The sequence below is a fragment of the Squalius cephalus genome (assembly GCF_949319135.1).
Source record: "Squalius cephalus genome assembly, chromosome: 5".
NCBI classification, from domain to species: Eukaryota; Metazoa; Chordata; class Actinopteri; order Cypriniformes; family Leuciscidae; genus Squalius; species Squalius cephalus.
This window is the reverse complement of record NC_137126.1, coordinates 20,631,548-20,657,186: the sequence shown is the minus strand read 5'-3', so window position 1 is coordinate 20,657,186 and position 25,639 is coordinate 20,631,548. Positions and strand designations below refer to the sequence as shown.

Here is a 25,639-nt window from a genome sequence, read left to right as displayed (position 1 = left end):
CAATTCAGAAATGAAAACAAAATTTACAAATGCACACAAGATTCACAAATGCTCAGGACAAGATTCAGAAATGTATTTCTGATGCACACATAAATATATCTTGATTTACAAACTGCTTGCGGTCTGTGAACTTCACTGCATTTGTGTGTGAATTTTGAGACTCCCCTGACTTGGCTCGACACACAAATGCCTTTTTTTAAACAGGGAATGACCTGTGACCAATCAGATACGTCCCTTGTTTTAGCCAATCACAAGAACGCACCCCACGTGGGAGATTGTTTACTTGTAAGCCAATCACATGAAGTGTGGGCGCGAGAGGTGGGTGGAGTTCTGCCAGTTGGTTTAGACCGGCTTCTTAGGCGGTGGGCCAAGTCCGTCTATCTCGTTTAGTTTTTGATTTGACAGTTACTCAGCAGCTGTGTGGCTCATTTTTGTCTGTATGAATAATTCACAAAAAGATTAATGATTGTTTCCAACGCCAATTGTTGCACATTAAAGTATAAAAATAGATTTCATTTCGCTAGCTGATCACAAACGTTGGCCGGAGTGAGATCCAATCAACGCTTGTGTTGTTACCTTGTTGAATAGATTTGGCCAATCACGTTATTCGTTGAACCGACGTCGCGTCAGTTTTGAGTCTAGTACAGTCTACAACCCAACGTGAAGAGACCGGTGTGTCTCGGCAAGACAACGTCAAGGTAAGATTTGTTTTACAATGATTATACACCCCTATATCTTAATGCTTTTCATATAAGTTGTATTTAAGACTGCAAGCTATAGTTCGCCGTGAGTATATGCGTTGTCGTCAGTGATGCGCGGGTCAATGTATAAACAAACCGCACCCGACCGACGTTTTCAACTAACCCGCCCGCAACTCGGACCGCAAAAAACGAAAAAGAAAATATTGTACCCGACCCGCTTCCTGACCCGCATTTTTTTAAAGTAGCTATAATGCTCATCGTAGCTATTAATATAACTTAATATTCTAATTTTGTCAAGAATTATAAAAAATCGTCAATATAAGCTCATAATTTGAACTAAAATAGTCTAAATGTTTAGTTTTAAAAACAATTTTAAAAAGCTGGCTATGTCTATTTTGATGTTTCTGCGCAAGTTCAGCAGACAGTGAGGTTCGGGTTTCCGATCAGAGCTCGTGAGCGGAGAGCGCATTTCTGAATATTCCGCTCCGCTCATGGTCGCTCGCCCAACCCAGATGGCCTGCTGTTTCGAAAATATGTGGAATAAGGGCTGCCTCCGACTATTTTTTTTTTTTCTTGTCGACTAGTTGTTCATTTAAGCCATTCGTGGACAAATCGCCCCTTTATATTAAATTAATTACTTAAAGGCTAGCCTACAGGAATACGCGTAATGACCGCACGCTTAAAGCTTGCCACAAAGAACCGGTTGAAGTAATGATTATGAATGTGTCTAAATTAGCAAGGAGACATTTAATTGTTTAGTAATAAACTGGTGTTTTCTGTGTCGCTGCAAAGATGAAGTTGACAATGCGGAGATTGCGGACTCGCCATGAACGCCAGAGAGAAATGTACATTTCATATGGATTAGCCTACATAATCAGAGAGTATAGCCTATTTATTTTGGTTTGAATATTTTCGTTTAAAAGTAGACATTTCAAGCTTTCTGTAATATATAGCCTATATTTATCAAATCTGTGAGGCACAAGTTGAGTTTCGGCGCCCTCCAGTTCACATGCAGTGATCGCGTACCGGCGCCTTATTTTGTCTGCTATATATTTGCTTCTTATTTAATAAATACGGGCAATTGATTGATAAAACATTGATCAAAATTAAGATACAATTTATACAAAACGAAAATCTTTTAAAAAGAGTTTTCTATAAAACAAAACTTAATGAAGTCGTCAAAATCATGTTTTACCAAAAACAGCGCCGTTGCTAGGAGGGCGTCAGCGCCTCTGCCTCTCAGCGCCTCTGCTTCACGAGTGGATGATAGCCCTGAAGACGCCTAGCAATGATATACCTTTAGTGGTAGTATACCTTTAGTTAAGTTATCGCAGCGCGCTAAGAGACAATGTTATCGGAAAATGCAGCCCAGGTATATTCATAATGGAGATTCCAAAGCTCTCTTCTTTGGTCAGAACCATGGAGAGCGATCGCGGATTTACTTTTACAATGCAACACAATATTTAAAGAGCATCAAGCTATTACAATCTATATTATGTATACGCACAGATAATATAACAGTAGGCTATATTAGTAAATATTTTTTTATTAGGTTAAGCAGTGATTGGATAACGTTTTTTTTATTTTATTTTTATTTAACGTTTTTAATTTAAGGCCCACCCACAATTGGTCTGGCTTATCCAAAACTGGAATCCTGGCGCCGTGCCTGCTTGGTCGTGCCAGTTTTGTGGTTATCAAATGTGTAAATAGCATCGCAAGAAGTAGCCTACACATGACAAAGCCAGCACTTTGGTCATCATCTTTCATTATTTCGGCAAATGTCTCCCACACTTTGCTCTTTCTATTTGTGTATTTGCGGAGCTTCCACTCCCCAGTCTTCACCTTTTCTCTTGCCGCCTCCATCTCTACCTGCAGACTGAGCTCGTGCGTCATCTTCGCGCCAGTTATTCAGCCAATAAAGTGTAAATTAAATTTAAAACGTATTCATAGAAAATTGTGTCTAGAACTATATCAATTACAAAGGTTTAATTGGCATCTTTATTTCAAACGATCCGACCGACCGCGACCCGAATATCATTAAAAATATTTTTGGATGACTCGTAACCGCAGGCACCCGCCAGGGACGGACTGGGGCTAAAAAACAGCCCTGGACTTTCTCCCAAATAGGCCCATCATCCGGCCATTCGCCTCTAGCCGTGTGCGACAGACACTAGTCAGGATGTGCTGATACTACAGTATATGCCACAATACTGTAGCCTATCAGACAAGGTATTCACAGCAAGTAACATCTCAAAACCAATTATGATAATTGGGGTTGTATTTATTAATGAAGCCTCAGCCTTCAAATAAAAACAAAAAATGTACAATGCCATAAAATACAAATAATGAAATGTCACTGGCTACAGTAACCCCAAATTACACAAACTTGTAATTATAAAACATATAGTTACTATATACCAGGGTCCAACTTTTTTGTGTGCGAGGGCTACCTCAAGGGATAAAATAATCTAGAAGGAATTTTTATTTCTTACTCCAATATTTATTATACATAACATGGTGAAGCTTTTTTACTTTTCACCATCATATGGGAAATAATAAAATATCTTGATATTCTGGTTCAGACTTACATGCGTTTAAAAAAAAAAAAAAATTCCAAAACAATTTTTTTGTTGATTTTCTATAAACCTATTGTATGTGTTATCAAAAACAGTAGCCCAAACATTTAGTATAAATATAAATGAAAAAAATAAATAAATAAAAAAATAAAAATAAACTGCCATAACTTCTAAACAAAACATTACTGCATTAGGCTACATTTTACATGACTATATTAATATAACAGCATTTTTAATATGAATACAGGCACATTTCTGCCAAAAAAGTTTGTTTTACTAAAGTTAATTCATAAGTTTTGGTGTGAAATGTCTTCTAACTGGTTTGTTCTTGGAACAATGTTTCGCCTGTTTTTTTTGTTTGTTTGTTTTTTGCGTCAATATGTTGAGAATATCAGCGCTGTTTCATCTGGCTTTTTACAAGCTTAAATCACATAGTCATTTGTGGGTTTATAATAGAGATAGAGAATTCTGCGCTGAATTTAAATGCTTCTCAGTGGATCGCGCAGCTCTGTGTATAAATGTTCGCGTGATCGAGATCAGCGTAACGTGCTTTGGCCGCGATCGCTGTTTTTTGGGCCGAGCTAATAATGCGCTGCTCAGATCAAACAAGTTTTGTTCCGCTTTTTGAGATTTTGCCATTTGATGTTTCTCATACGCAACGCAAATGACAGCGTATAATCAAAGAGAGTTGGGTAATTTTGTGGAGGCAAAAGTTCAAATTGAAACGTTTAGTTGAAAAGGTCGCAAAAATTATACTATTTATTCGAAGTCTGGAACCCCGACGGCAAGTTGTGGCTATTTATAGAATGTATTTAGCGGGCAACTCACAGGCACCACGTTGGAGACCACTGCTATTCAAATATAATGTAAGCAAATTTAAAAGTGCAGCCTTATAAAACTAACTTTCTGTCAGTGGCTATAGGCCGACTCTTCTTCCTCAGTTGTTGTTTTTTACACGTAGCATATAAGTGATCGTATTAGTGCCCCTGCTGTTGGCTGTTCATATTGCTTTATTAGACTTTTTTTTTTTTTTTTTTTTTTTTGTGCCGACGGCCCTCGGTTGGACGGCCGTTCTGGACTTTTCCAGAACGCACAGATTGTCAGTCCGTCCCTGGCACCCGCTCATTTCGGATCAACCCGCGCATCACTGGTTGTTGTTGATGAGAACAGTAACGTTAGCCACGAAAGAATGTTGGTAAGTGGAGCAGTAAAGCTAGGTCTAACTGTATGCTGCTTAGGCTAATCCAAAATAATCATTCGGTACATACACAATAAACTAAGCAAAGAGTATTCAAATACGGGATTATTACGGGAAAAATTTTAAACGGGAAGACAGCAGGAAATAAGTCTGACTAAGGGAGAATCACGGGGTAAACGGGAGGGTATGTCCAGGTTGGTTACAGCAAGCTACCTAGGCTACAAGTAAGCTAGACTAATTATCAGCTAAAAAGAGTGCAAACCAAAATAAAGAATGATTTCAAATCAACTTTATAGTGGTAGTCATGGAGTTATTTAAGCCAATTATGGTTGATTGTCACAGTTTATACAATGACACAATTCTGTGCATGGTACATCTGTCAGTGGTTGGGCTTCACCTACACAACAGAACAGGTATAAGATGGAATATGGTGGAAAAATATTTTAGTTAAAGATGGCTGTTTTTGAGCTATTTAACAAAATTATTTGTGGTCAGAACTGCAGTAGTCTTAATACAAATGTCAAGATGAAAAATGTGATTGAATATTATCTAGTAATGTGCGCTTTCTGTGTTTATTTATCTGAATATAATTCAGTTGTTTATCTAACACGGACAGGACAACATCATATCTCTCCACACCCAAATGACTACAGAGGTGATCGTTGACAATCATCACATCAACAGCACCATGATGGAGCAGGTCAAGATCACAGAGTTGCTTAGTATCCACATCACAGATGACCCATCTCGATCTATCGACACCACCAACAGAACCTGGCCAAGAAAGTCCAAAAACCTCTGCACTTCCTCCCACAGTTGAGGAAGGCTCATCTCCCAAAAATCCATCCTCTTAACTTTCTATAGGGGAATCATAGAGAGCCTCTTCCTTCCACCCCCACCCTCCAGTAACCTAAGGGCAGCTGATTGACTCTTGCACAAATACACTGGTAGTTTACACTATGATGCTGCTACATTGTTTTATTTTTAAATTTGCTATGAACATTTGACCCCACTTACACTGCCTTTGCTACTTGTCATGTCATCCACTTACACAATAATACTATATTAATTAGGGATAAGGCACGATTTTCAAATATTCGATTAGCTGATTTTATTATAGAATAGGATGTGCGGGATGATTGTCTTTAAAAAATCCCCATGTTTTAGTTGTGGTTATAAGTTGCAATCCTAAATTCACATAAAATTTTTATACATTTAATAAATATATTCTTAATATTTGTTGTTTTTGTTTGTGTTTAAGCGTATATATATCAATATTAATTTTGAGACTTGAAATGTAAACTCTCAAGGGTTGGATTTCTAAATATATGTTGGTTATGTGTCTATTCAGAATGACTTCTGAGCAACAACCTTTTTTTTTTTTTTTTGGGTATGTCATATGCATCACTTGCATATCATTATTCATTCACGTGAAAACATGTTTAACAGTACCAGACATTAGGAAAATATGACATACGGATGTGCCGTTACAGTCAAGTCAAGTTTATTTATATAGCGCTTTTCACAATAGAGATTGTATCAAAGCAGCTTCACAGTATTAAATTAAAACAATACATCAATGTTTGTTTCTAGTGGAAAACGTCCACGTTTGGTAATGCTGATCAATAGTATTGTTGATTGATTAATTAAATTAAATATCCCCAACTGAGCAAGCCATAGGCAACAGTCCATTGCATTAATAAAAATAATTTGTGTGTAGGCTACATTGAACAGACTTTGCCCAACTTGTCTGGGAAAGGAGTTACAGGGCTTTTTACATTTGAGGCTAAACGGATAAAACACCTAATTTTTACCTCAGTATTACTGAACTACATTACTAAAATTACATTTTTTAAGATTAAAGCAAAATTAAAATTTCAAGAACGCAGCTTCCTGGTCACTGACAAAGATTACTTTGCCTCCGCCGTAGAATCTGTTCATTATTTACATTGGTTGTCAAGGAAACGGGAGGTTTTCTAACGTTATGATTAGTACTCCTGCTTACTTGCCGGTTTAAAAAAGTAAGAGTTTGTAAGGACATTTTGCGTCAAATGTGCAAACAACAAAGTTGGAAACAATGTCTGCAGTACTTATACGATTTTATTACATGGCCTCAGCAAAAAAAAAAAAAAACGTACACTGCTGAGAGGTAAGTATTAAATTCGTAATTTCGAGGTCCGGCCCACCGCCTCAACCATAGACTGTAAAAAATGGTCTCAACCAACTGGCAGAACTCCACCCACCTCGCTCTAGCGCTCGCGCCCACACTTCATGTGATTGGCTTACAAGTAAACAATCCCCCACGTGGGGTGCGTTCTTGTGATTGGCTAAAACAAGGGAGGTATCTGATTGGTCACAGGTCATTCCCTGTTTAAAAAAAGGCATTTGTGTGTCGAGCCAAGTCAGGGGAGTCTCAAAATTCACACACAAATGCAGTGAAGTTCACAGACCGCAAGCAGTTTGTAAATCAAGATATATTTGTGTGTGCATCAGAAATACATTTCTGAATCTTGTCCTGAGCATTTGTGAATCTTGTGTGCATTTGTAAATTTTGTTTTCATTTCTGAATTGTGTGTGTATTTATGAATTTTGTGTGCATTTATGAATTTTGCATGCATTTGTGAATCTTCTGTGCTTTTTAAATTCTGTGTGTGCATTTGTGAATTTTGTGCGCATTTGTGTATCCTGTGTGTGTATTTATGAATCATGTGTGTGCATTTGTGTATCCTGTGTGTGCATATGTGAATGCAGTTTGTGCATTTATCTTTATTGAGACTCTTCTAGCTCCATAGACTGACCGTTAGGTTGTTCTGTCCGTGCATAAGTGTGTGTGAGTGTATTTTAATAAACGAAATCTCCACTGTTGCACAAGGGTGATGTCACATAAAACCAGGTAACGTCCCCTTCCCTTATCAACCCAGCACAGAGTCTGACACCTGGACCACACACATACGCAAGCACACTCACAAACCACCGCCTCCCTCCAACCCTTCCCCTATGATTGACTACCTCCTCTGATAGAGCCCACACTTATCTAAACAGCATTTGCATATTTGTGTAATTATTTCCTAGGGTTAATTAGCTCCTGCGAAACAATATGCCCATAGAGACCAGTTCCTAGTGACAGGTTCACCCTCTCTCTCTCTTTCTCTCTCGCTGTCAGCCTTCATCTCGTCCATGCATGTGCAAGACCTAGAAGACTCCCAGAGTGAGCAGACCAGTTGCTCATGTCTCAGTGTTATTGTGTATGCATGGGCATTAACTTTTCTTTATTAAAAATAAGTGTGTACTTTCTGCATTGGTAACGTCAACAAAGGCAATTGCAAAAATATCGACAAGTTCTCGTATCCCATTGGGTGGACAAACTGAAACCCAACTTATGAATGCCTTACTTATAAATGACTGTTCATATTACCTTAGGATTTAAAGTCACCCTGTGGTGAAAATCAAGATTTGAATGTTGTTTATATGTCTATGTGGTGTTTTTAATATGTTTTAAGACAAACCATGTGCAAATTCACAAGTCAGCACTATTGCTGAGTATTTTCTCCTTAAAATTGCAGTGAACCAAAGACAGTCTCAAAATCACAGTTTGAAATCGTTGGTGTTTCTGACATCACAAACTACCTTGTAACCAATCACGACAACGAGTGATCGTCAACAGGTGAATCTCTGAGCAGGTGTGAGTGAGTGGAGGCGGGGAGAATTTCCACATTCATAGAACAGCGTATACTAAATGAGGCAATGGTGTAGAGCTACATTCAAGCTATTTTAAGGCAAAGGTTTTTTGGGTTTTTTTTTCCCAAGGAACAAATGTTTAAATGTGTAATTTTAGTGATCAAAGATGAGTTTTAAGGGATACAATTATTGACTACACGGGGACTTTAAAAATATAATATATTAAAATTACATTAAAGCTTTACAGTGTATAGGAAATAACTGTTTTATTAATTTATTGATTAATTGATCGTAATGTGATTGGTTACCCCTGCATTCTCATTTCTCTAATCAATCTATTTAGCTTTTTCAATCAACTTAAAGGGATCACCCAAAAGTTCACCCAAAAATTTAAATTGTGTCATTAATTAGGACTAAACCTCTCAATTCATATGGATTAGTTTTACAATCTCTGAACTTTTTGAAGCGTCAAAGTGATAGTTGTGCAGCTGTATATGGAGGGACAGAAAGCTCTAAGATTTCATCCAAAAGATCTTCATTTGTTTTCCTAAGATGAACGGAAGTCTTACAGGTTTGGAATGACATGAGGGGTGAGTAATTATTTACCTAATTTTCATTTTTGGGTTAACTAACCCTTTCAATTATGCAGTCCTATTGTATGACAAATGAATAAAAACAAATTTCAAGTAGTATCTCAATTAGTATAATAAATACTTCATGCAATAAAAAAAAAAAGTCACACTGTAGGACACTGTTACACTGCACAACTTTTTAAGCTGTTAAACTATTTTAACACGTTGTTTCCAACACTTCGTGTTAGTTTCAAGACAAATACATAAACCGTTTTGTGCCTATTTAAAGCAGAAAATCTCTCTTTCTATTATGCAGAGGCATCACAGTTCAAGACTGAGAAAATGAACATGGAAGTAGATCCACATAAACATTCAGTGTTTTCACTGGCTGTTTGGAACAGCATAATACAATGCTACTGTACTTTTATTAAATAGTATGTATACTGTGCATTGTATGCAATTTTCCATATGCAAACAATATCCAGAAGACTTACTACAGTGCCAAAACGTATTTGCTTCCATGATGCATTGAGCTCATTTGGACCTTCTACTTTCATTGTGACGAATTAAAGGGTTAGTTCACCCAAAAATGAAAATTCTGTCAGTAATTACTCACCCTCATGTTGTTCCAACCCCGTAAGACCTTCGTTCATCTTCGGAACACAAATTAAGATATTTTTGATTAAATCTGAGAGCTGTCTCACTCCTCCATAGGCTTCTAAGGGACTGAAACTTGCTGGCCCAGAAAATGTATTAAAGACATCGTTAATATAGTCCAAGTGACTCCAGTGGCTCGATCTTAAGTTTATAAAGCGACGAGAATACTTTTTGTGCGCAAAAACAAACAAAAATAATGACTTTATTCCACTTTTCATTTCCTTCTCTCTGGGCCTCGGGTCTTTTCACGTAGTGTTTAAGCATAGCGTCTGTGTTGCACGTCACCACGTATCACACACATGACCAGCGTTGGCCAATAGTGAGCCCAGAGAGAAGGAAATGAAAAGTGTAATAAAGTCGTTATTTTTGTTTGTTTTTGCGCACAAAAAGTATTCTCGTCGCTTTATAAACTGAGCCACTGGAGTCACTTGGACTATATTAACGATGTCTTTAATACATTTTCTGGGCCAGCAAGTTTCAGTCCCTTAGAAGCCTATGGAGTAGTGAGACAGCTCTCAGATTTAATAAAAAAATATCTTAATTTGTGTTCCGAAGATGAACAAAGGTCTTACGGGGTTGGAACAACATGAGGGTGAGTAATTACTGACAGAATTTTCATTTTTGGGTGAACTAACCCTTTAACAAGGTAATTATAATTAATAATAAACGTTTATATTACTATTTCACTTTTCACACACAGAAGTAATGTCTACCACAATTTTTGGAATGTACTTTTTGACAATTTTAAATGAATATGTTATTCAAGCAAGCCATTTGTTTTTTTTTTATATATCTATATATATATATATATATATATATATATATATATATATATATATATATATTATATATATATATATATATATATATATATATATATATATATATATATATATATATTAGGGCTGGGGGAATTAACGCGTTAATCTTTGCGATTAATTTGAGATGCTTGACGCGTTAAAAAAATAATAACGCAATTAACGCAGCACTTTTTTTTTGCCTCGTTTTAATGACTTCCTGTTGCAGCTGCCATTGAAAATGACAAAAATATGCCGTCCCGCCCCTCTGTGTTCGGCGAGCAGGTTTCATTCTCGCGCAGCTTTCATGAGCGGGTCTTTTCCACGCCGCGCTCTCCGTTCCAAGTGTGTGTGTGTGTGTGTGTGTCTCGGGGCGCGCTGCTGCGCCGCTCCGTGTTTGCGCTGCGCGTTCTGTCGTTAACGGCCCAAACGCAATCATGTACCGATCACGCACTGGAAAAGCCAAGTCCGCTCAAATAACGTGAAATTTCTCAGTAGTAGACTTCTGTTTGCAATAGCCCTACTGAGCTGGTACAGTCATGCTGGGCAACAATGGTAAAATGACCTGCTCTGATCACATGCTCTGTTTATAATAGCTTTGTAGGACTATATTTTATTTTGATAATTAGTAAAAAAAAAAAAAAAAAAAAAAAAAAGTTAAATTGATTATGTTGATTGATTATTGAAAAAGAATAATATATTGATATATTGATGTTTAATATTATTTTAATACAGGGCTATTAATTAGGCTATTCTCAGTTTAAATATTGATGATTACAAGCTTGGGGGAAATGCAATTAATTGCAATTAATTACAGCAAATTGTGCAATTAATTAGTTAATTTTTTTTAATCGATTCCCAGCCCTAATATATATATATATATATATATATATATATATATATATATATATATATATATATATATATATATATATATATAAAATATGTTTTTGTATATCTCACATTTTACTTTAAATTGCTTACAAAAAAAAAGATGTTATATGCACAGTCAAAATCCAACTGAATAATGTTGATCCACTAAAACATGATGAGACTTTTTGTATAATTATAAAAAAAATAATAATAATACTGTGTATCTATTCACATGGACTACAGTTTCTTCAGACGGTTTTACCTCAGCACAACAAACAGAGTCCGCATTTGAAGCGGCTCTGGAGGTGGACACTGGTCCTTAAATGTTCAGTAAGCGCGGTTGAAAGTGGATTGGACTGAGCACCAAAACACACTTATAGCCAATCAGCAGTAGGGGGCGTATGCACTCATGATGGGGGAGGAGAGAGAGTGGAGCAGGATGGAGATTTGAAGAAAGACTGTAGAAAGAGAGATGGCTGAGAGACATTACAAAAGAGAAAAGGTAAGAGAAATATGTGTGGGAAAAAAAAGGGTTATGATCAGGGAAGAGCTTTAGGACTTTAGGACGTTAATATTAGAAAAGCTTTCAAGCGCTGGAGAAACCTAAGCGGGAAGGCCTGAAACGGACACAGAGGTTGCGTTGTTTCTGTTCCATATGTGAGTAACATTAGCTTTGCTAAGTTTTACAGAACCAAGATATGCTGTAGTTGTAATTTTAGAAACAGATCATAACAAATCATTGTTTGTCTGGAGCTGCTGTGCTGCTGGCGAATAACAACAAACTCTTGCTGGTATGTACTGTTGTGTTCGGCATTTTTTTTTGTGTTAATTCGTTCATCATCTTCACTTTATTTTTTGTGAAGCATTATTTTGCTTCGCTTCAGCTATGATAAAGAAACATCCACTTTTGCATTGAGTATTTGTGTATTTTGGGGGCGGAGCAATAAAGGGAGGGGTGTGTTTGTTTGGGTTGATTTCAAATATCAAGTGTTTCTCAGAAATCGCTTACTGCACCTTTAATGGACATCTACTGTTATAATAGACCACTCGTTAGCCGCTTTTCAACCGTTGGGCCGAACTGTTCTCTTTGCTTAACCATTCCATTCCGTGCTGAACCGGCCCAGCCGGTACGGATATGATATAATTTTCCACTGTGCGGCTGATAACGGCCGTTCTTTGCAATGTAATACAAATGCATTGGTATATCAAGAGTTAACAGACAATACAAGATGTAAATAGTGACTTTTATGGAGGATGATCAGATATTTATTTTAATTTATCATTCATTTGCGTTTATGTCGCTCAAATAGCGCGCTTAGCCAGCTACAGAGAATCTGATAGACAGGCAACAGAGAAGTGACAAATCCTGAAAATTGCATAGTGCTGACCACAAACTTTTGACCGAGAATGTAAATATTTTCATATCATCTTTAATATCCAGTTAAAATACTTGCTACAATGAGTAAAAAGTTCTGCATGTGGCTTTAAAAACATTTTTTTAAAAATCAACGGTATCACCAAAATCCAGAATGTCAGAATCAGGGCCAAAAAATGATCACACTATTGGGTAACACTTTAGTGTACGGTCCAATTCTCACTATTAATTAGTTGCTTATTAGCATGCATGATCATATTCTACTTCCCTTAATCCTACCCAATACCTAAACTTAATAACCTTACTCACTATTAATAAGCAGTATTAGTTAGTTAATAGTGAGAATTGGACCCTAATCTAAAGTGTGACTCACTAGTGTAATACCAATTACCACATTACCAAAATTGCAGTTGTCACAATACCAACACTGGTGAAATTTTTTGATTCTCGATTCACATTTTAATCCCGCAATGAAGTCATATGTAAATACAAATATTTCCAAATGAATGTAAAGTAGTCTTTCAAGTATTTCCAAACTAAGCAAACACAGCTTGTTCAGATTTGGTCTTAGACCATGTTTTCATTGGACTCAGACTCAACCCTCTTCTGGTCTTGGTCTTGACTCAAATAGGCTGGTCTCAACTATACCACTGCTAGCTACAAATTGCAACTAATTCATATTTAGCTGCCTTTTCACAGGTCCACAGATCACCATTAAAAAGCCCATCCAAACAGTCAGAATTAACCGTGCTAAATGTTTTTAGAAACACTGGGCAAACACAGTCCTCTCAGTTCACTTCAATGACCAGCAGTACCCTCTTCAGAAGGGCATGGGATTATTTTAATTTAGTTAAACGATTAAGCGTTAAACAATCCAAGGAGGTAATTGCGTGTTTTGTATTATTACTGGAGCCATTCGAATGTGGACCTACTTTCCAGGTGTTTGCCGAGATTCACATTAAGTGCCTCGAACGTCCGTTAGCCTGTCGCTAGCTCCACATGGCTTGCGTTTACAGAGACTGCGGACTGATAGTAAGAAATAGGAGTCTGGGAAAGCCGATAATGCTGAGGGATTTGAAAGTTGGCAGTGTGAGTGCTGGGTTTGTATACTCGGATAAGGCTGAGACAGGGTTTCATGGCGGCGCGTGGACTTCCTGATAGCGCCGCTAGCGTGCATGGAACACTAGACGTCTTGGGCTGGCAAAACGAGTACTGGCACTCACTTCCTGCAGATTTTCCGTCCACACCTGGCCAGTTCCAGACAAGGTGCTCCTTCAGAAAAGAGTGTGACCGTGGCGAGAGCCCTCATATCTAGCGGAGGGGAAAGGGGGGAGAGAACATGAACCAAGGAGATGACTTGAAAATCACAAGTAATTAACGACTAGCAAGCCCGCCGAAAGCCAGTAAGATGACAAACGAGGCCAACGGGGAAGATGTGGACAGAATATCAACATGCTTAGGGAAAACAGGAAATTAAAAAGGCATTGGGGGGGGTTTACAGACCCCCTAAGAGGGCTCTTAAATAAAGGAGGTGGAGGTATGGTGCTGATAAACAGGAGAATGTACTGTCACGGCGCTATGACCTTGTTAGCATGGAGCTAATCTCGAAAAAATTTGCTAGTGCATTGTTTCAAATCAATATCTCATTAACAAACTACAAAGGCCTAGGCAAAAGACAGCTCTTGGCTGCATGTGGGCAGAAAGGTCATCTCTGTGACATTTCAACCTGTCTCACTCAAAGCCTGTGATTGTCAGATTAAATTACTGCTTTGCTTTAATTGATGTTAGGGGGAAGAAGGCACAGACAGTGGTTTGTGTGTCGTTTGGTGGTGAAGGCCTGCTGTGAAGGCCCTTGGTTTGGCTTCTGACAGCAGATTGGATGTGTTTCTTGGTTGACCTAACGGGAAGATTGGGAGCAGACATCTGAGCGGAGCTACAGCGGGATTCGCCCTGAGAGCGGTTCCAATGCACAGCTTCAGAGAGAGGAGATCTCAGACAGTGGCAAGGGTTGACAAGCAGTTCATATGCAAAAATTACAAGAGGACAACACACACATACAGGCACACAGAGAGAGCTGCCTCATATACACAATTCACATTCTCTCGTTTCTCTCTCTCTCTCTCTCTCTCTCTCTCTCTCTCTCTCTCTCTCTCTCTCTCTCTATATATATATATATATGTGTGTATATACATATATATATATAGAGAGAGAGAAACGATATATATACACACATACATATATACAATCTTTTTTTCTAGGTTTCATAATATGCAAAATCATTCTGTAATTTTAAAAGATAAACAGAGGTCTATTTGAATCATGTTACCAGGTTCCAAAACTAACTCCCTGCAAGTGCCAAATGTGAGTAAGAATTGGCTTTGGTGAGTAAATAAAACATAGTTACTGCAAGTACTGTATGAGCATATTATGGTTTAAAACAAATTGCATGATTTCAGTTATGAAACCGAGCAAAATCAAATACATAAAAAACAACTGTCACAACTTGGGCATCTTCTTACAACCTTACTGAAACATTTACCATCCAAAGTATATGCTTAAGTTTACTAGGATGCTTTATCTATGTATGTACTTATACTCCATATATGATGACAACACTTTGCATTAAGCAACCAAAACAAATACATTAGGTCAGGAATATATATATATATATATATATATATATATATATATATATATATATATATATATATATATATACACACATACATACACTTGTGCTAACAGATACCCCAGCTCATAAATCAGTGGAGCTCAAAATAAATAAATACACTCACGCATACAGCAGACGAACCTCGTAAAGAACCTCGTAACCTGTGATTCTGACCTCTGCTACGCTCATATCACCAGTTCAGAAGTTTAATTAAGGCACGTCCGGTCACCACGCTTGTCTTGGCAATGTGGGTTATGTGGAAGGTCTTCAAGGCCAAAGTTCACATACACACAGAGGACCTCCAGAAGTGTCCCTGAACTACGGGAACACTGACTGAGGCTGATACAACCCGAGCCAGAATACAAGTCTCTTGACATCTCCGAATCGGCGGGGCCATATCTAATAGACATGTAGGTTAGGGGTGTACGAGCCAGGCATTGGGAAACAGTACATCTCCAAAACACGGATTCCTCTCGTCCCCGGGGGAACAGGAGAGAGAAGACGAGGGATAAATAATGGATGTCGTTTCTGTGGAGACGAAGGACGCAGTAGAGGTACACAAAGTATACTAGGAACACCAGCAGTAACCCCTTGAACCGATGCTTATGTCCCATCAATGCCCCAACAGTGACACCTTTATATGATTTTGGAGCACCTTTTAGGCACAACACAATATGCTCTCATTCATAATCATATGCAAGATGTTGGTGAAACATTACAACATATAGATTGTTCAAAATATTTACTGTGGAAAGTTGAGAGGTATATATTTTGCATACTACTAAAAGTTGTAGTTGGTCACACACACACACACAGAAAAGTGTCCAAATCACAGTGGGTCTCCTTCATTAACTATGCGTGTACATATTTGTGCACAAAACCTGTGTACAAACACAATGTTAAATACCACCTATTTTCTTATTTAAACAAAACTCCAGGTGGCCTTTAAAACATGAATGTATTAATCTAAAATTATATATTACACTACTGTTCAGAGGTTTGGGGTCAGTGAGACTTTTACTTTTATTCAGCAAGGATGCATTAAACATTTCAAAAAACCCTGTTTCCACAAAAATATTAAGTAGCACAACTGTTTTAAACACTGATAATAATAATAATAAAAAAACAAATTTCTTGAGCAGCAAATCATCATATTAGAATGATTTCTGAAGAATCATGTGACACTGAAAACTGAAGTAACGATGCTGAAAATTCAGCCATCACAGGAATAAATTACAACTGACAAATAATCCTACAATAAGTCTCACATGTTTGTTATTTATTATTATACTTAGGCTGTCTGAAAAGCCCATATGTGGAAATATTTTGGCAGTATAGTATGCTAATTAGGAACTTCAGGCATGTGCTTGTGCTGATGAGAATTCATCAAAAGAGAAAAAAAGAAAACATGTAAAAAGAAAATTCGTACACTACAATTCATGGAGATCCTTATTCATGAAACGAGCAGAACAAATTTCCGTGTAAACTGCACGTAAAACTGTTGCATGTATGGAAGTGTGAATGATTTACAGTTATGATCGCGTTTCATGAACAAGAACAACGTCAACCCAGAACATTTCAATCATAACTATAAAGGCAATCCTTTTATTTTCCGGCTAACAGATCTAACACTTAAATGTTACTGCCTTGGAAATCATTTCACGGTAAATGCGACAAGAGGCAGAACTTGTGTGTTGCAAAACAATGTAAAGCAGAGGCCTGGTGTCAATGGATGTTTTATTTTTCTCGTGTTAGGTCATAGCGTACATGGTGTATGAAAGCGATGGCGTTCTCGAGCGTTCAATAAACTCATGCCATCTCCACAAGGATTTGACACTTAAAGTTCTGCAGGCACTTAAGTAAAGAATAAACGAGAGATGGAAAGAGCAAGAAATGAAAAGAAAAACACCTCCCACAAGCTGCTGCGTCTGAATGTTTGACGAAGTGCTCTCCCTTTCTCTCGAGCCTAGAACGTTTTACAAAAAAAAAAGCAACAATAAGAAATGTGAGAGAAAAAAAAAAAAGTGTTAGGAGAAGGATTCTAGTCATTTACAAAAATAAGTGGTGCTTTAGAGAAAGGCTGAGCGCACTGGGCTTTTTGTCCACTTGCTCTTTTCCCCTTGGGGCTGGGGCCCTAAGCCGGGACCGCTCAGGCCTGAATGAAATCTTTGGAAGCTTCTTAAGCTCTGAATGTGGGTTTTGTTCTTGCTATTCCTCCGCTTGGCTGACAGAAAATAGGTAACTGGATTAGGCCTCAAATTCAGAGTAAAGTGAACTCCCAAAAAAACTTTGTATGCCACCCCCACTACTTCGGCCCCCCCTGGTTCTCATGTCCACCCCTCTTCTTCGGCGTCAGCAGACGTGGGCCGCTGAGGCTGTGATCTGTAAGATTGCGGGGAGATTAGGCAGGGCTGGGGGCTCGCAACCCGAGGGGTGCTAAAAAGTAAGAGTGCTAAAGGCAGTTAAGGGCTCCTTAATGGGGGTAAGGAAGTGTATTAATCAACTCAGCGCTACCAAAGCCTGGAGCTGCAGGGCCCGGCCAGAGCGACGTGCAGGTGGTCTAGTGCTCTACGGGGAGTCAAGGAGGGGAGGAGAGGAGGTTCAGTCGCGTACAATGCCACAATAAAAGATTAAAAACTTTAGGAGAATGGGACTCGCTGTGACCCGCCTCCTACTCTAGGGCCTGAGAGGATGGGTGGAGAGGAGGAGAAAACACACACAAATACAGACACGCACACATCAGCGCAGTTACAGATTCATCAAAAAACTGATCCGGGGAGACTCGCATACATCTATAGCACTGTAATCTGATTGGACCCAATGACACAATGTACTACCAAATAATCTGTGTACTAATACTGTATGTACTCATGGAGGGCTTCAGTGCTAGTTATCAAATATGTAAATGTGGGTGTATGACGCTTACGTCAGTTTCGTCAGAAAACGGTATCTTACTGGAAGAAATCCAATGAAAAAAAAAGAACAGTAAGGAGGTACTTAAGCAAACATTAAGGCTTATTTTTAAAATAATTTAAAAAATCTAGTTATTTTTTGTAATTAGAGGAGATAAGGTATAAAAAAATAGGGTAACACTTTACAATAAGGTTACATTTGGAAACATTAGTAAACTATGTCAGTTAACATGAATTAACAATGAGAAATAATTCTAAAGCATTTATTAATCTTAGTAAATGTTAATTTCAACATTTACTTGTACGTTATTATTAAGTTGTTAATCTGTTAATATTACCTAATGGACCTGAGTTAACATGACAATGAACAGTTTTATTTATTAAAATTAGAAACATTTTATTAAACTGATGGATGGATGGATGGATGGATGGATGGATGGACGGACGGACGGATTGCTCATTGTTAGTTAATACATTAAATTGATATTTCATTGCTGTTAAGATGAATGTGTTTTTAAATTGGGTCATTTATGTAGTAGAAATGTGAAATTATTTTAGAACTTGGTGCCTTCTAGACTGAGAAAAGCCAGAAAATGTATTTTTGGCTCATGTGGATAAAAGACAACAACTCCCAGAATGCACTGCTTCGCTGCCCTACAAGGCCACTCCCAAGCCACGCCTACCAATTACAGAGGAAACTATCGGAAGAAATGATACAACTAGGCTACTAGTTGACTCGAAACTGAAAAGACGCCGTTTTATCGTGAGATGCCACCCCCTATGGGCGAGTTGAAAACATGCAGAACTAACTCCTACTACTGGCTGTAGTCTCTAGCCTCTGGCCAAAAAAGCCTCCGATGATGCAAAATGACGATTTATTATGACGTTTTTTTCCAGACGCACAATACAGAAATCTCTCGTCTCAGAGGGACATGAGGGAGGGAAGCACGGTCATTTGAAAATACTACCGAGTTTCTACTAATTCAAAGCTTAATGCTAATCGGTGAAGTATCCCTTTAACTAATGTTAACTAATGGGAGCTTATTTTAAAATTTGTAAAAAAAAATATTAAAAGCTTGTAATGTCAGTTTGTGTTGATGTACATACAATATTGTTTCAAGTCACTAAGAAACAACAGAAGTATTTTGGAAAACAACTATCATTACAAACTATCATTACATTTCTAGATAAATTAATTTACATTAACAAATACATGTTACATGTTATATTCATTATATTTTATATATTTTCTGAAGAATTGCTATGTGGTTGCTGATGTATTCTGAGTGTCTTGGCTTGTTTTGTTACTATCCCATGTGAAAATATCCTACCACTGAGCTTTTAAATCATATTCTTGTGCCTAGAAAGGTCTTGGGTCTACCTATGTTTAAAACTTAGGGCAAGAGGATTTGAAAAACATTCAAAAAATACAGATTATTAGCAGCAGTAATAGCAATACTTGCCTTAACAAGCAACTCTAATAATGTTTTTAAATGTTATGAAAGTATTTCCACTGTAATGGAAATCTTTCCAAAGAATCAATGTTTTTATGCAACTATAATCACTTAAGTACTACACACATAAACCCTCAACAAATATACAAGATCTCAAAGTATACAAAGAAAATTAAATCAAAGCGCTGAATCATTACATTTCAGCCACTGACAATGTGCTGCAGGATATTAGTTATATAAAAACTAAACAAGCCAACAACACACACAAACGAAAGCCTGAAATCATCTCAACAGAGCCCTTTTAATATTTTCCTGCAGTGGTTCAAAACAAAACGGCTTTTCCAACTTGCGTGCATTTCCACTTGGCAACCGTACTTCGATGTTCCCTACAGGAATTCACAAGCACAAATATAAGTCAGAGACACACAGTCATCAGCACATGTCCTTGTGCTGGAGCAGCTCGCTCTGGTTTAGAACTGCATAATGTGGCCGAGTGGAAAGCAGGCAGACATCAGAGTTCAGAACATTGCAAGGCCATCTAGCAGACCTGGACTTTATCTCATACTGCTAGACTAGACTTCAGGAGGAGAGAGAGAGATGCTAAGCCTTCTCATCATATGAATCCCAAACTATCCCAGCTGAAATATTTATAAAGACATTGCTATGGGTTCTTCCCTTTCTCCTCTTCAGGGTAATGCAGCTCCTCTTGGATACGTACACACACTTTTTCTCTATCATTTACTCATAAACACACATTGCTGCATGTGCGCATGAAGATGTCAGCTCTCATAGATATTGACAGTGAGTTTTTCCATTATACTGTACACAGCAGTCTGGAGGACAACTTCCTCTATTCACCACATCCAACACTGATGAAACGCCTCAGAAATGGACGAGGTGTTGAAATCTCAGATTCACACTCACTGATGGCTATTTCATAGATTTTTTTTTTTCTCTTACTGACTGTGAATGTGTGTTAAAAAACAACTTCATCTGGGCAACACCACAGAATTCTGTCCTCAGTTTGAATTTATTAAGGAATGATAGTTGTCAGTTAGTTTATGGCAATAAAAAGAGTAATTAAGATAATTTGTTTACAAAGAGAGGGAAAGTGAGAGGTACGACAGTTTTAAAGCTGACTTCATGCTAATAGTGCAGATAATTATACCTCAACGTCCCGTGTGTGTGTGTGTGAAGGTAGCCTCAGAAGTGTGTTGACAGCTCACACACCGCTACTGAGTCAACGACAGTAAATGACAGCACAAGGAGTGTGACGATATGTGACGTGGCCGTCAAATGGTGATAAAACAAAGCGCTAACTTTCGGGAGACAATTTTTCCAATTGATGCTTCCTTCTTTCATCTGGTTGCCTCATGGTTTTGCATTAGAAATTATTTATTTCTTTGATTTGATTTGTGGTGTGCATGTATACTCTAAAATCTGTGTGTTTGAGAGGTTGTGTATATATCTTCTCTGCATGCTAACAGTTCGACCCAAGATGCCATGGAATTAAACTTGGATATTTGTGGAGATTTCCATGTCTGTTAGCTTGTATGCTAGTGTACCCAAAGTTGGCATGAAATTAATATTTTCTAAAAGCATGTTATTGATCTCATTGTGAACGATTCATAAAACATGCATTTTTTTTTTTGACCTTACAATTATTAAACTAAAATATTATAACTCAATGTTCTGTTAAAAGCAAGAGAATTGATTCTGTTGACCTATGGCAGTCTTTTCCAATCATTTAGTTCTCTTAAACCCCTGTCTCCATTTTTTTTTTTTTAAAGGGAAACGGCCACATCTCAATATCCAATAAACCATCCTACAATTTGTGTATTAATCTGTTACACACAGATGTGCGTCACAGTATGGAAGAAAAGATCTATCATTCCTCAGTTTCATTTGTGACTTTAAACTTGGACAAAATTCACATCTAGCAGATATTCACATTTAAACATTTCTGGGGAATTTGAGCAAATATAATGATGAAGGTAGCTGATTGTAGCTACCCGAATGAGTTAGTCTTGAACGATTTTTTCTCGTGGTTATTATCTTTTGTAATTTTCACGCTTTTTATTTTTTATTTCATTGTACAGCACTGTGGTCGTTTTATTATGTGCTTTATAAATAAAGTTGGATTGGATTGGATTGATTGATGACTCATCCTGCACTACACTGATTTTAGTCCAATCAGATGCTCTCTAGAATGAGAATGCCCTCCCCCTAGTGGTTCATGACTGTGATGTAACTAAATAAATAAAAAAGGACAAGCACATTGTTAGGAATTACATCAAGGGATAAAACGGAGAAAGCGAGATGAAAAATCTGGATGGTTTCCAAATCCTCCACAGCCTCCTGACCGCACATGTGTGGCCCACTCACTCAGCTGCCTAAAACCCCCTCTCATCCTCTATTTCACCCCATCTTCCTTTCCCTCTCTCTATACCCATCATCCTCCCTCGGCCACTCACTCGTATCGGGATGTGCTCCGTCTCTCTTTCCTTCTGAGGGTTGCGATACTTCTCATAAAAGTCCTTCTTTTTCTTGCTCTCTCGCTCTTCCTTCCTCTCTCTCTTTTCAGCAGGCTCATCGGAGGCATCCGGGGACGGTTTCTTGGCTGGATCCGGAACCTTCTCCACCTCCAGAGAGTTCTCGTTGGGGTTCAGCACAATCACCCCGTAGCCCTCCTGAGAGACAAAACACATACAAATGAATAAACAAATAAACAGGCTCCAGTGCTCTTTCTGATTGTACTCGAGTTGCCAAAACAAACCGGCCCTTCATAATAAAGCAAGGTGTCCGGGGAGAGGCATGTATGCCAGCGCTGTGAGTCACGGCATTGTGTGGCATGCAGTAGAGGAGTGAACTATTGGGAGAGGGATTAGAGCGGCTCTCAATGCGAACGGAGGTCAGTGTCACTTTCATGTTAGCTCAAATTCAGCTTCAGCTTCAGTTAGTGTGCTGACATTCAGCATAAAAAAGGAATACTGCTACTGAGTTGCATTTAGAAAAATAAATCCAGCTTTCCTAATTGATTGTGGAATATACAGACTAAAATGATGAGTTCTGTTATATTTTAACTGCACATATTATAACAAGTTTAGATGCATGTATAATTTAAATCCATTCAAAATTAAACATTGTAAAATCGACATTAAAAAGTACAGTGAAATTACTTTTTTTAATACTTCACATAAACCAAAAACACAACAAGCATAAACAAAACACATAAAAGTAACAAATAAACACATTTAAAGACTTTAATACTCAATGGTATCAGTGTCTCAGTGGCAGGCAGATATGTTCAACTGCATCGCTCTAAATAAATGCACAATACACAGCCAAACTCCCGCAGAAGAGAAATCACCAAATCAAAGTTTCTCCCGGACGGCTCAGAGTGAATTCTGATCCCCTGCATACGCTGAAAAAATATGAACAGTGCTTACGAATACAACTTCTTTGACAATAAGAGAAACAAATGTTTCAACAACTCAAAGAATTACAAATAACTCAATAAATAAATAGTAACAATAATAATAAGTAAATAAATAATGTTAATTATTATTATTAATTATTCTATATTAAGTATAATTATCTTATCGAAAAACTAAACTTGTGCTTAAATGTAAATAATTTTTGCTTTACACATTACTCCATTTAATCATAAAACAAACATATTAAAAGGCACCTAATCAACACAATTTTATATGAAAAGAAAAAAGAAATCTTCATAATATGACAAGCTAATTTTTTTTCCCCCACCGACATAAGCTTCAAACTATTTGCATCAACCAAGAAACAAAGGTGTGATTTTCAAAACAGCTAATTAAAAATTAAGCTTCTGTCAATAGCAAACAATTATAATTATTTCACATGATGGACTGCAAAGCAAGCATTTTCACACCTAATCAATACAAACGAGCTCACGCCAGCATTTTACTAATACAACTAATAGCTGAACTAAAAACACTAATATAAGATTATTATGTGCTCATTTACACTTTTAAATACATTTTAAAAAACATCATTTAATTTACAGTTACGAATTAAAATGCATGCATATTAAACGTTCGACACGAAATCCATGTGATCATTAAATTATATCACTACAGCCAACGTAATTAATTTCTGCTGAACTCTGATTCAGTTTCTCATTTAATAAATGTCTTTTTTGTACAAATCCAGTCCGACAGCCTGTGGTGTGTAAGAGTAGAGGTGGCGTTTATCAGAGTTAGTCTGAACTGACCAGACGTGGGGTTAAAATTTGTAGTTATTTGTTTCTGTCTGGCAGGCTGGTGTCATCTAAGTGACGTCTGGCTCTTAGTGTGGTGTTGTGGTGAGGGAGGCTGAGTGGAGCTCGGTGCCACTGCCCACTGGTGGCAGGTTAGATAAATGACCGAGAAAGAGACAGAGCGCCTTGATAAGACAAACAAACTCCCTGTTGTCCATTCTTACCTTTTGTCCTTAAAGCAAATGTTATATAATAGTTTGCATAACTAGACTGAGTTTAGCTTTGAACTTAGGTTGATTTCAGCATTCTTCACCCTTATTATGGAATATAAAGTGTTCATTTACACCAACATTGTCCAAAATTAACACAGGAGAATTTTTTTTTTTTTAAAGCAACAAAAAAAAAAAAAGAAGAAAGATCCAACAACAACAGTAATAAAAGTTTAATAAAACTTTACAATAAGGTTCATGAGTTAACATGAGCTAAGAATGAACAATACTTCTTCAAAATTGATTAATCTTTGTTAATATTAATTTCAACATTTAATACGTTATTAAAATCAAAGGTTGTATTTGTTAACATTAGTTAATGCACTGTGAACTAACATGAATAAACAATGAACAGCTGGATTTGTATTGACTAACGTTAACAAAGATTAATAAATACTGTGACGACTGTATTGCTCGTTGTTAGTTCATGTTAGCTAATACATTAACTATGTTAACAATTGAACCTTATTGTAGAAGTGTAACCAAAGTTATTTGGTAGTGCTTTAAAAAGAGATTAAATTATCTTTTTAAAAAAAGTTTAAATGAAGTCTGAATGCAGTTCTAGCTAAATCCATTATAAAGGAAAGTGAAGAGAAAACTACTTCTACAAACATAAACATGTGGAATATATAATCATTCAACATTTAACAATATAGAAATAATCAACAGCAATAATTATAATTACATACTAACATTAGTACAACTCGATGATAAATTATAATCTTATGGCTCTAATAGATGCTTTTCTTTTGTGTTTAGTATTCAAACTTGGCAATATTGCGCGTTCTGTTATATGTGAAAGACTCTAGAGCCTCTCTTTCTCTGTTATGGCGCATTTGCCGTATCCCGGACTCTTCCCATGCCCTCCTGCCCTGGCAAGCACCTCCTCGAGGGGCGAGTGGCGACAGGGTCTGGCCCCTGGGCCAGCGGTCAGCGCAGGTCACCACAGCCCCTCACTGGGGCTCAGACCCTCATAACCCGTCGCTGGACTGCCTCTTTAGTGCTCTTTTGTCCGGCTGTCTCAGACCAGCCGACTTCTTGCACATAACACAACAATGACTTGATCTCTCCGAGCTGTGACTGACACCGCTGTGACATTCTGGAAAATTCTCCAGTTTTTTGTGTGTGTCAGTGTTGTTTTAATTATACGACAGAACAGCTCACCTTTTAAGAAGCCGATTTAAGATGGGGTGAGGGAATGCATAGAGCTCGAGATTAAAGAACTGAGAGCGTTTCTACGCTGCCAAACAAACGGTACAAAGGATCCATCACCATGAAAACATTCATGCCACAGCGTATTTGCACATTTACTGATACAAACACAAATCGGACTGTTCGGTTTGATCCGGTTAGGAGCGTAATTGATAAGTACAGCAATAATGCTGCGTCCCCCGAATCACCCCATCTCAAATAAACTCTATTTTCAGTCCGAATGGCTGAAATGAGATGTCGCTAATAATCCTACACCTCTGACGGACAGCCCAGTGTTTTATCTATTTGTGGCCCTTTGTTTGTCTTTGAAGTGAGAGTGTCTCTCTCTCTTTTTTTTTTTGTCTCTTTTCGGTCTCTGATGAACTAAAGCGTGTATTGCTTTGGGCTTGGCGGTGAGAACAACACTTGACGGATACAAAGCACGCTTGATAGCAGTTAGGAGTGAACGTGTTTGTGTGTG

At 37.6% G+C, this 25,639-nt stretch overlaps 1 protein-coding gene across 2 annotated transcripts in view; it reads right to left on the bottom strand.

Annotated features, from left to right (window-relative positions):
* The window catches only part of arb2a (ARB2 cotranscriptional regulator A), a 204,799-nt gene that overhangs the window by 97,013 nt on the left and 82,147 nt on the right, over positions 1–25,639 (bottom strand). For both annotated transcript variants that reach the window (XM_079872939.1, XM_079872938.1), the window contains exon 7: positions 21,939–22,154. In XM_079872939.1, coding sequence (XP_079729065.1) covers positions 21,939–22,154 — 216 coding nt within the window. The remainder of the gene's footprint in view (positions 1–21,938; positions 22,155–25,639) is intronic.